This window comes from Vollenhovia emeryi, unplaced genomic scaffold (genome assembly GCF_000949405.1).
Source record: "Vollenhovia emeryi isolate VEMERY1.0 unplaced genomic scaffold, V.emery_V1.0 DF939587.1, whole genome shotgun sequence".
In the NCBI taxonomy this organism is placed as follows: domain Eukaryota; kingdom Metazoa; phylum Arthropoda; class Insecta; order Hymenoptera; family Formicidae; genus Vollenhovia; species Vollenhovia emeryi.
Genome location: NW_011966779.1, coordinates 15,242 through 27,845, shown reverse-complemented (window position 1 = coordinate 27,845; position 12,604 = coordinate 15,242). Strand labels below are relative to the sequence as shown.

At 50.2% G+C, this 12,604-nt stretch overlaps 2 protein-coding genes across 2 annotated transcripts in view; both read left to right on the top strand.

Annotated features, from left to right (window-relative positions):
- The first annotated feature begins 4,995 nt into the window (after positions 1–4,995).
- On the top strand, positions 4,996–9,051 carry LOC105557164. Its single transcript, XM_012004333.1, has 8 exons — positions 4,996–5,167; positions 5,538–5,659; positions 6,244–6,584; positions 6,654–6,843; positions 6,979–7,278; positions 7,378–7,967; positions 8,504–8,677; positions 8,748–9,051. The coding sequence occupies exons 1-8, from the start codon at positions 4,996–4,998 to the stop codon at positions 9,049–9,051; spliced, it is 2,193 nt and encodes a 730-aa protein (XP_011859723.1).
- A 1,325-nt stretch (positions 9,052–10,376) lies between these two features.
- LOC105557163 (uncharacterized protein K02A2.6-like) overlaps positions 10,377–12,604 on the top strand; it is a 5,728-nt gene continuing 3,500 nt past the window's right edge. Inside the window, exon 1 of the mRNA XM_012004332.1 lies at positions 10,377–10,779. Coding sequence (XP_011859722.1) covers positions 10,377–10,779 — 403 coding nt within the window. The remainder of the gene's footprint in view (positions 10,780–12,604) is intronic.

Here is a 12,604-nt window from a genome sequence, read left to right as displayed (position 1 = left end):
GCCGAGACATCAGCGGCAGTGTTGTCGACTTCGCTTCTCTGCATGGCAGTCGAGCGCTGAGGGGCTACCCCCACTCTACTCCCTCCACGCGCTTGACTGCCATGCAGAGAAGCGAAGTCGGCAACACTGATCGGCGGGCGTCGGCGCTGGTGAAACCAAGCCCCCCTCGCTCGCCCCTCCCTCAGGTCCGCTGCCATGTTCTCCAGTGGCGGTGGTAGGGCGGCAAGCGTCGGCGCCGCGGCGCTTTCGCTTTCCTACCCTCTCTATCGTCTCGACGGTTGGAGGGTTGCCAACCGGCCGGTCGGAACCACGTCCCCTTGCGTGGCGGGGCCGGGCAATTGCCCCCCCCCCCCACTCTGTGGCCCGCCGGGCGCCCGGCGGCAAGGCATACCGGACACCTCGGCTGGGCCACACGCTCGCGAGCCATGTGTCCCTCGGCCCCACAGCGCAGGCAGCACCGCCTACGATCGGCGGCGCTGGGGCAGAGCCACTGGACGTGCCCCTTCTCCAGGCATTTGAAGCACTGAAGGGGGCGCCCGGCCAGCAGCTCCACCCACGGAACTTAACCTAACATAACCTTTTTTTTTACCCGGTGGAAACCCTCATGGGCCGTCACCCCGCCTCTCTGGGAAAGAAGCGGTGTGGTGTGTGGGACTCACCCCCCTGTACTCCCAGGCAATTGACGACCCGGGAGCCAGCGTGCAATGGGAGTGCCTACCTCACTAAAACCACCGGGAGTGGTCTTCTTGGCGCCATGTTGAACCAGCCGGGGCCTGCGACGCATATCTCCAGGCCGGTTCGGCGCCGCGCACCTAGACGTGGTGCGCCCCTCTTGGCTCAGGCTGAGCCACGCCCGTGTGTTCTTGGGCGTTCATCTGACGCAGTGTACGCGCCCCCGTTGGTGTTGGGGGCGGGGTGAGTCGCAGTTCCCAGCTGCGCCCACCCCCATGGGTCCCCGTATTTGTGGTAGACCCTCTCCTCTCTCCCCTTTCAGTCGCCTCTTACGACAGGCAGGGGCTACGCCGGGCCTATTCGTCGGCGGAACCCGGACGCCAGACACCCCGCCCGTTACGGGCAGAGTGAAACGGGGAGTGAAGCCTTGCAGGACTTGGACCTAAGTCCTCTTCCTTTCGCGCTGCTCCCTTCCCCCTCCCCCTCTCTCGGATGGTGTCAGCCGAGTAGGTGAGACAGACAGGACCACCGTATCCGTCTCTGAGTCAGGCTCCCGCCTGGAGCCCTCCTCCGGGGAGCACTCCATAGAACACTCCCCTCCTCCCACCGTCACCACCCCTTCTTGCGAAGGGGGGCGACCTGGCGGAAGAGTGGGGTCGCCCCTTGCCTGTGCCGGCTTACTGCCGGGGGCTTGGCCGCACCCCACCCCTCCCAGCTTGTGGGCGGACGGGAGCCCGAGGTCCATACACAACGGACATCTCTGGGCCCCCGTGCATCCTCTCGCTAGATGTCCCGCGGTGTCGCATCGGAAGCAGCGGTCACCGCGGTCCACCTTATCGGTGCACCGTTGCCGGAGGTGACCCTCCTTAAGGCAACGGAAGCACCTCTTCGGGCGGGGCTGCACAAGCGATATCTTCGCCCAGCAGAACCCCGCCCGGATCCTCTCCCTGGGTGCCAGCACCCGCGCAACCCGAACTGGGCATCGCACGAATGCGACCCCCTGCTGCCATGGGAGGGAGCGAGGCAACATCGAGACGCTGACCTCCTCCGCCCCACATCCCCCCTCCAAGGCGACGCTGTTGGCCAACTCGCCCGCCGTCACCAGATCGTCCAGACCGGTGACCCGCAGTTCCGCGGTTATCACCGGCCTGGCAATCCTCGTCCCTGTGCCTTCCAGGGCGCCCACTAATTTGTTGGCTAGCGCAGCCGCGCCAGCCTCTCTGCGCTCCCCGGGGATCTCAAACACAAGACCCCCCGTTTGCGTTCCTCCTCGACGTCATGCCGACGACCCCCAGACCGCTAAGAGAGACCTTCTCCCTCGCGGTCCGGAGGACGGCGGCATACGTCCCCGGTGTCCCGTTAGGGACCGTGACCGTGACTGCAGCGGTCTCCGGTTCCCGCGGGAGACGGACCGCCCCGCCCCCGCTCCCCGGTTTCCCGGCAAACCGCCCAACACGTCGTCTCCTCTGGGACCTACTACCCCGCCTGGGTGCGGTCCCTGGGCCGTCGTCCACAGCCCTCCTCTCGCTCCCGCATTGGGCCTCCGCCACAACCGCTGGGGGCCCGTCTCCCCGCGCTGGTCCCCAGGGGGGCTTAAGCGCCTCTAGCCTGGCCTCCACGGCCTTCCACTTAGCCTCAAAGGCCGCCCCAATGTCCCGGGTGATCCCCTCGCAGAGATCCCCCAGACACACCGGCGCCGCTCCCGAGTCTACCCTCCCGTCCAATGAAGGACCTCCGTCCTTGGCCGGAGCCTCTTCTACGAGCGTTTGGGACGCCACACTCTCGCTGCGGGGACCCCGCGTCTGACACGCAGCCTCCCTCGTGGCGGGCCTCCTCATCTTCTCCTCTTCGACCATCGTCAGCCTGGCCTGGAGCTCATCCCGCTCGGCGCGGTAAGTCGCGGCCCTCTCCTGAATATGGAGCGCCTTCTTTTGGAGGCAATATATCCCCACCATACAAGCGATCGTGGCGTGGGACATATCTGCCTCAAGCTGCTCCCTTGTGTCCTCCTCAATCTGCTTCAGCCCCTCCCCGCCCTGGCGGAGCTGCGAGTTCCACTCTGCTATCTCGGCGTAAACTCTCTCAACGAGCGTATCCAAGGAGAGAGACGCCATTTGCTCATATCCCTCCTTGAAGGGATCACTCTCATCCACAAGTATTGCCCTATGGACAACCTCCCACCACGGTGTGGTGTCCTGACCGTCGCCGAAGGACCCGCCCATCTCCATCCTTCCTACCTTGACGGACGGCTCCCCCGACGCTTCCCGCCCCGCACCCCCACTCCCATAGGAAGGGAGGGTCAAGTCGGGGAACTCCATAAAAGGAGTCTTCTTCGCTCTAAGTTGGAATTTTTTGTTGTCTTCCATCTCAAAAAATCCCACTGTCCACCGCGGCTGCCCTGGCCAGGACGTGCCCTCCTCCCCCATTTCTGGGGGAGGCCCCGAGTCCTCCCGGGGGGCCAAGATATGGCACGGGCCGGGGGTAATCCTCACCCCGGCGCAGGCCTCCAGCCCCTTACACGCCCCCCCCCCCGCTCAATGCGAGGGGGTTTTCGGGGGTCCTGAGTCTCCGACTCCTCAGGCACCGCGGTGGTGCTGCCACGCGGGGGGCCTCATGGACGGTTGGGGTGTCAGGGGCGGCCCGTCCCCCCTCCACCTTACCCGCCATGGCGACCGGCCGTAGTCACTTCCTCCGCCGGGGGGTAGTCCTCGCTAGAACGCGAGGGCCGTTACGATGGGCCCCCCGGCACGGGGCGCGACAGGGGTCGTGACTCCCTGAAGCACCCCTCGTCCGAGCAGGCTGCCGCCGCAAGCCAGGGGAGAAAGACACCCCCGACTCCAGCGACAGCCCCCCGCCTCCGGCCCCCCGGACCCCGACCTGGGAGTACGTCCCAGCGGCTCCGGAGGGTCCCAGGCCATCGAGCCCCGCCTCGGAAACGTCCGAGCGGCCCCGGCAGCCCGTCGCCTCGTTGGGACAAGCGGGACCGGCTCCCCATGCCAGGACGCACGTCCCGAATGGACGTCGCCCCCAGACACAGGGAGTACCGGCCCGCAGCGTCCGTTGCCGGACCCACTGGACTGTGGGCCCGGCCCTCCTACTGTCAGCCCACCCAGCGACCCGCACCACGTACGGTTACGCCGCCAGGGTCGGACCCTCCCCCGCCGCCGAGACAGGACCACGTCCAGCCCAGCGACGGGAGAGCCACCCCCCGCAACTCTGCCGGAGCACCGGCGTGCAATGAGTTGCGGAGGGTCTAGCGGAGCGCTCTTGGTCAGCGGACGCCCGACCTAAGGAACCGCCGGAGCCTAAAACGGCACACGGACGGCTCCCGGTCGAACGCCCGCCTAAGCCCCCCCACCACGACAAGGTGGCGCTTTACGGGGGGAACCTAACCTAACCTAACCTAATCTTTTTTTGATAACTCAGGAGAAATGCTCATGCATTCCCCTCGGCCCGGGAAGGCCGAGAGGATATGTTGAACTCAGCGCCCTTGGTCCGATGCTAACCACCGGGGGCGCTACCTTACCAACTAAAACTTGTGGGGGTGTACTACCTCTGGGTTAAACAGGGGGCGAACCGGAACCGCCAAAAGGCATTATGTCGGGCCGCCCTCCAACCCTGCTTACCATCCCTAGGGGGCTATATCAGGAACACTCCCCCGACCTACCCCGCTAAGCGAAGGAGAGCCTACACCTAGCTCACCCTCACGCAACGTCCAGGGCCGAGTGCAATGACGGAGCGATTATTACCCGTAATCACCCCGTCACAGCCCTGAGCGGATAAAAACCACGGGCTTGGTGCAATGCCCGTGGTCCCACCCCACTAAAAATGAGGAATGATCCATAGACGGTTACGAGGAGAGGAACCTTTATTCAACGTCCATCCCCTCGCCCAGGAGATCATTAAGGATCTCCTCGGTTGTACGCCAAGAAGGATTCTCGAGACCATCTGAATCGGGGGAGGAGTTAAGTGTCCCACCCCGGCACGGATGGCCCCCTACTAGTCTCTTCAAGGAGACCCTCGGGGTCAACCCCGACGGGAGGGGGGCGGATTCCTCCTTCCCCGCACCGTCCGTTGAGTTTCCTCCCTCGATGGCGGGGCGGGTGGCCTTCCCGGAGGTCGGTCCCCTTGCTGACGTGCCGCGTTCGCTGGCAAGGCGAGCGGCCCGTCGGGTGACGGGCCCCCTCTTCGCTGATGTGCCTTGTTTTCCAGTCCCTGTTCTCAGTGGCACCTTACAAGGGTTCTTTACCCCCTTACCCGTTGCCGACTTTCTCTTCCTCCCGGGGGAGGAGAAGAGGAGCCGGCCCGGGAGGGGGTAGGCCTATGCGTTCGAGGCTTAGCCGGCACAGAGGGTACCCCACAGCTCGCGGACCCCAGCCGATGATCGGCAGCCCGACCCAAATCAGCGCAGAGTGCGCAGCTGGGTCGAGCGGTACGACACCCCGCAGAGAGGTGATCGTTGCCGCCGCACCGATAACATCGGCCGCGGCTGTCGGTATCCGCAGGGCATCGCGCCTCCACATAGCCCCTCGCCAAACACCTAAAACATTGCAGTGGGCGAGGCGGCAGTAATTCTACCGCCGCCCTTGCCCACCCCACGGTCGACCAAGACCCCGGCCATACGCGCTGGGCAACGAGCCCATATGCCCAGGGTTCCCCCCGGGCCCCGGCGAAGGCCGCGAAGGCCGTAAGGCGGCGACCCCCCCCCCCACCATCTAGCACATGGCCACACGGACATCCTCAGGAGTGACTGACAAGTCATCCAAACCTCGAATGCGCAGTTCCCTGCACAACTCGGGGCGGACGATCCGCACCCCCGGGTCCGTAACCACTTCTGTTTTTGTCCCTGAGGGCGTCTGCGAAAGCGGACCTCTATGAGGAGGCCCCACATGAGGGTCCTCCTCATGCGGAGGCCCGAGATGCCCAGCTCGGTCAAGGTGAAATTGGCCTTGCACAAGTGTTGAGTAGCGAGTATGTCCCGCCTGAGGTATAGCGAACGGTAGAGGACTCTTGTGTGTGGGAACTCGCGTCCCGTGGCCTCGCACGCTCTCGTCACTTCTTTCCCGACCGCCAGCAGTAGCGAATGTAAACGGGGTATTGTTCCGCAGAAACAATAAAGACTGGCCTTAAAGGAAACTATCTTGTGAGTCCTGTATCTAAGAAGCCTTCAGAGCTCCCTCTGCTGAAGGAGGAATACAACAACTGGCGACGAGGATCACCAAATTAAGTTTTTCTTGATAACGAGACGTTTAGCGGTTACGTCGGAAACGTCCAAAATTCACAAGATAGCTACGAACGAATCAGACTGAAAAGTAGTACCAGGTACCTTCTCTATCGAGCCTTTCGACCCTACAAAGAATTGGGACCGATGGAAACAACGCCTAGAAGGTGCTTTTTCAATTTTCGGAATTACGGGAGAGGATAGAGTGACGTACTTCTCACATTATGTGGGCGCTACATCATTCGACGTCTTATGCGATCGTCTAGCACCTGACGATCCATTCGCTAAGCCGTACGAAAGTCTAACAGGAATTCTAAAGGAATTCTACGCTCCTGTGCCTTTGGAAATAGCAGAAAACTTTAAGTTCCACTAAAGGAAGGGGAAGAAGTCAAAGATTTCATGACAGCTCTTCGGAAGTAAGCATCAATTGTAATTTCGAAAAATATCTGCCTACAGCTTTACGAAATGAACTTGTTTTCGGCTTGTCATGTAAAAGAACACAAGCAAGACTTTTGGAAATACAAGACTTAAATCTGGATAAAGCATTGAAGATAGCAACGACAATGGAATTGTCAGAAAAAGGGACGTTGGAACTCCAGGGAGATTCAGCTAGCATCAACATAGCAGCGGTGAAGAAATCCCCGAAGTACAAGAAGAATCCTAAGAAACAAGAAGCAGCAGGGAGTTCAGCGTTGGTTCCGAAAAGTCAGACATCCAAGACAAATAATTTAAGTTCTAATTTTAAATCTAAATGTTACAGATGCGGAAAAGGGCATTTGGCATCCAAATGTACCTTAAATCAAAATGTACGATGCAACGCTTGTGGGAAGGCAAGCCATCTGGAACGGGTGTGTTTCCAAGCAAAACAATCTACAAACCTCCTTGAGGAAGTCTTGAATCTCAGTGGGGACCAAAATAAGGCCCGAGCAAAAATTAAAACGACTCTTGAGGTAAACGATCGATCCGTAGAATTTGAGATTGACACAGGAGCTGCGGTGTCGGTCATTGATATAATAAATGCGTGAAAAATATTTCCAGGTTTGACCATTCGTAAAACGGGTCTAAAGTTACATTCGTTTTGTAAGAAAGAGATTGAGTCACTGGGTCGTGTAAAAGTAAATGTGAAAAGTAGAGATAAGCAAATATCATTAGATTTATTTTTGACGCCGGGTGAGCGTAAACCGCTATTGGGGCGGGAATGGATTTACAGATTACAGAATATGCCTAAAATTGCAGAAGTTTATAAAAAATGCGTTTCAATAAATACGATTGAAAGTACAATAGATTCACAAGTTGCATTACTCAGTAAGGATTACGAAGCAAATTTAGATCCGAAAAGCTTAAAGAACAAAGGTTTACATGCGGAACTGAATTTGAAGGAAGGCGTACGTCCCGTTTTCCACAAAGCACGAACAGTTCCTTCCAAATTGGTTCAAATGATTGATAAAGAATTAGATCGCTAATGTAATGAAGGTGTCTTGAAGAAGATTAACGTCTCTAGATGGGCAACCCCCATCGTTCCCGTATTAAAGAAAAATAATCAAGTTAGAATTTGCGGAGACTTTAGTGTGATGTTGAATCCAAACTTAATTGTAGACGAACTTCCATTGCCGACAACAAATGAGCTATTTACTTCAATGGAAGGATGTACAATTTTCTCAAAGATCGACCTTCAAAACGCATATTTACAACTCGAAGTTAGTAAAGAAGATTGTGAATTATTAACGTTAAATACCCATAGAGGATTGTACAAATGTAAAAGACTCATGTACGGAATCGCGAGCGCGCCGGCAATTTGGCAAAGAACCATCGAAATGATTTTACATGATATACCAGGCGTAGTGGTGTATCTAGATGACATCCGAATTGGCAGTAAGAGCAAGCAGGAACATTGGCAAAAGCTAAAGGAGGTGTCAAGACGATTACAGAAGCATAATGTAAAGATCAACTTTAGTAAAAGTGAATTTGCGAAAGATCGGATGCAGTATTATAGACAAAAACGGTGTACACAAATATTCCGAAAAGATGGAGGCAATTCGCCAAATGAGAAGACCACAAAACGTTACAGAATTGCGTAGTTTCTTAGGCTTAATAAACTATTACGGTAGGTAATAAAAAAACTATTTATTAAAAATTTGAGTCGGATTGTTTTTCCATTAAACAAGTTGATACAAAAGAACATTACTTTTCCTTGGTCAAAAGACTGTGAAAAGGCATTCACGGAAGCTAACCGAGCGTTCTTAAGTAAAGAATATTTAGCTCATTTTGACCTTACACTTCCTTTGGTTTTGGCCACCGACGCAAGCCCATACGGGGTGGGAGCAGTCCTCTCACATGTTTTACCGGATGGAACAGAGAAGGTTTTACAGTCACAGTCACTCTGTTACGCAGAGGAAGTACAGCCAGATAGATAAAGAGGCTTACGCCATCATCTATGGTATTCAACAGTTTCATCAATTCCTTTACGGAAACATTTTTACACTATTAACGGACCAACAGACCGTTAGTGCAGATTTTCTCACCACACAAAGACTTGCCATTATTTAGTGCCTTACGGATGCAACATTATGCACTATTCTTACGCGGTTTCAATTATCAAATAAAATACAGGAAATCGGCGGTGCATGCAAATGCGGATTGTTTGTCGAGACTTCCTCTGCCTAGTAGTGAAGGAGATACACAGGATGCTATTGACGCGTTATTAATCGATGTGGTGGATTCATTTCCAATTGAAGCAAAGATTATAAAAGAGGAAACTCAGAAAGATACGGATCGTAGAAAACTGTACAAGTTACTAAAAGGTGGATTAACAAATGACAAAAAGACTCTAGAATATCGATATAAATGAATTCAGCATAGTAAACGGGGTACTGATGAGGAGACACCGAGTAGTAATACCTACCAAATTGCGTAATAAGATATTACTAGAGTTGCATATGGGACACTTTGGTATGACCAAAATGAAGGGCTTAGCGGGAAGTTATCTTTGGTGGTCTGGTCTGGATCAAGATATTGAAAATATCGTTAAAAACTGCGCAAATTGCAACATGTGTAAAAACTCTTCGGAAAAAGTAGTTCATTGCTGGGAAGAGGCTACGGAACCATTCCAAAGAGTACATGTGGGTCATTCCATATCAGATTTACAACCAAAATTTTGATTCGCCTGAAAATTTTTTTCTCGTTCTAGAAAGGAAAAAAATGACACGTATTTTTTTTAAATATGATATGTAAATTTTCCAAGTTATTGATTTTTTTATTTTTAAAGTGCAAAAAAATTTTTTTTCAATAATGCTTCTACTATTCAACGAAGAGTATAGAATACATGATTAAAATATGCCATGGGATCTACTATTAAGTCCATGCTTTGAAGAAAACTCAGAAACGGTATTTAGTACTTTCTATGCAACAATTAAATAAACAAATGGAATTATCTCAAAAGGGACCTCTTTGAATTGAATCATTGTTTGTGTAATTTGTTCGTTAAGTACACAGAACTCTGTGACAAAATTTGGGAGTGGACCGTTGAATACTTTTCGAAAAAAAATTTTTTTTGTGTGACCGCGCGCTTGGAGCGCGCAACGCGAAGCATAGAGTCGAGCGCACTCAAACATTTGTAAGTGAGTCTACGATATTCCGATGAGGTTTTTATGCAGTTTTCACAAATAAAAGTCGGTAAATAATAAAAAGTCTTCTGAGAAAGAAACACTGTTTAATTCGAAAACAGTCATGTAATTTATTAACAATGCAGTTTTACATCCAGTACTTTCAAAAAAATGAAAATTGAATTGTTGAATGTTTCGCAGGTTTTTTTTACTTTTTCCGAGAATTTCTTTTTTAAAATATATTTAAAAAAATATGTAAAACTGCATTGTTAATAAATTACATGACTGTTTTCGAATTAAACAGTGTTTCTTTCTCAGAAGACTTTTTATTATTTACCGACTTTTATTTGTGAAAACTGCATAAAAACCTCATCGGAATATCGTAGACTCACTTACAAATGTTTGAGTGCGCTCGACTCTATGCTTCGCGTTGCGCGCTCCAAGCGCGCGGTCACACAAAAAAATTTTTTTTCGAAAAGTATTCAACGGTCCACTCCCAAATTTTGACACAGAGTTCTGTGTACTTAACGAACAAATTACACAAACAATGATTCAATTCAAAGAGGTCCCTTTTGAGATAATTCCATTTGTTTATTTAATTGTTGCATAGAAAGTACTAAATACCGTTTCTGAGTTTTCTTCAAAGCATGGACTTAATAGTAGATCCCATGGCATATTTTAATCATGTATTCTATACTCTTCGTTGAATAGTAGAAGCATTATTGAAAAAAAATTTTTTTGCACTTTAAAAATAAAAAAATCAATAACTTGGAAAATTTACATATCATATTTGAAAAAAAATACGTGTCTTTTTTTTCTTTCTAGAACGAGAAAAAAAATTGTCAAGCGAATCAAAATTTTGATTGTAAATCTGATATGGAATGACCCATGTAGATTTCGCGGGACCCTTCATGGGGCATACGTTTTTCATTCTGGTCGATGCGTTTTCAAAGTGGCCTGTAGTCTATGTTGTCAAGGATATGTCAACAGCGCATACAATTTCTGTATTGAATGAAATATTGGCGACTTTTGGTTACCGTAAAATGTTGGTATCAGACAATGGAAGAACATTTATTGCGACAGAATTCAAAGAATTTTTAGAAAAACGTGGCATTAAGCAAAAACTAACTGCTCCGTACCACCCTGCGACAAGCAGTCAAGCGGAACGTTTTGTACATATGTTAAAACAAGCACTTAAACGCAAAAGTGGTACAGGAAGTAACGTAAGGAAGTCTTTACAGGAGATGCTAATGCAGTATCGTTCGATGCCATATACAACGACGGGTAAATCACCGGCGGAGCTATTTTTAGGAAGACAAGTTCGAAACCGTTTACAGTTGGTAATCCCCAAAAAAGAAAGCAAAGTTGTTACTTTTCCATGTTCACGTTTCAGTGAAGGGAAAAGAGTAAGTTGCCGAAATTACATAAGACAAATCAAATGGAAATTCGGTAAAATTGTGCGTAGGATAGGTAAGCTTAATTTCGAAATTAAGCTCGATAATGGTCAAACCTGGCGTCGCACAGTGGGAAAAAAGGCACACTTTTTGGACAAAAATCGCTGGACGGTGTAATTTTCAACCGATTTTAATGCTTTTTTTTAATTTACTCATTTTAAATTGCTCTACAATCGTATCATGCCCTTTCTTAAAATTAGACCTTTGATTCAAAATGGTGGAATCAAAATTGTTAGGAATAAGAAGTTTAGTTTCCGGGCAGCACTAATGCCCTCTGTAGCGTTTGGCGCGAGGTACTTTGCCGTCCCGCCTATTGTAGTAGAAGCAGTTAGATTCTGGGCAGTAACCGTCGTTGTACGAACAGAGACAGTACTGAGAGACTCGCAATAAAGAGTATATTTGATATAAGCTACGTGGTGTTTCTTGACCGTGTCGTCGAATAATATATGTTACAAAAATGGTTATCAGAAATATGGAAATTGTAAGATATTGAATATTATTGTACCAAACTAAGAATATGCGGGTTTTAGGGATCCGTAATAATATATCTGTGTCAAAATGGTAATATTTGCCACTGAAAAAGACCTGAAGTGGGTCGAAATGTTTCACGACTCTTTGATATCTTTACAATATCAATACATTCAGATCGCGCTTTCATATTAGTATATATTACCCGATTATATGTAAATTTCACAATTTAACATAAAATTTATATAGCTGCCAAAATACGAAATTATAATCATAATGTAAAAACAAAAAATATAATAACACTAAAGTCTCCTTTTATTTATTATCAAGATATCGGACGTGCCAGAATATATATTTATTTTTTATTATTTTGTTTTCTTTATTTGTTTTTTATTTTTGTTTTTGGGTAATTATTCAGAATAGCTACACCACCTCCAAAATCAATCAAATTGGTCTCATTCGACGCGTTTTTCAACGAGAAACAACTTTTTCCTTAGACAAAATCGTCGCTCTGCTCTGCGAAGCGATATATTAATTGTTAAAGTTGACAACTTTTAGGGTTAGGAAATCTGTCATACCGACGAAATCAGACTTAATGCACATCATATGCAGTGACGTATTTCCATGTGAAGCGAGATCCACTCCACACTTCAGACATGGTTTGGGTAGGGTTATATCTTAACGAAGTGGAGCCCCCCCGAAGGGGGGGGCGGAACATACTGTCTCCACGCATGTACTTCCGCCGTTGTATTGTTCCACATGGGTTTGCAACTTTCCACGTGAAGCGAGATCCACTCCACACCTCTGACATAGGGTGGGTAGGATTATTTTTAACGAAGTGGAGCCCCCCCCGAAGGGGGGCGGAACATACTGTCTTCACGCATACATTTTTCCATCTACATTTGGTGGAGAGAAGTGACTTACATGAGGGTAGAAAAATGTATGCGTGGAGACAGTATGTTTCGCCCCCCCCTCGGGGGGGCTTCACCTCGTTAAAAATAACCCTACCCACCCTATGTCAGAGGCGTGGAGTGGATCTCGCTTCATGTGGAAAGTTGCAAACCCATGTGGAACAGTACAACGGCGGAAGTACATGCGTGGAGACAGTATGTTCCGCATGACAGATTTTCTAACCCTACCCACCCTATGTCGGAGGTGTGGAGTGGATCTCGCTTCATGTGGAAAGT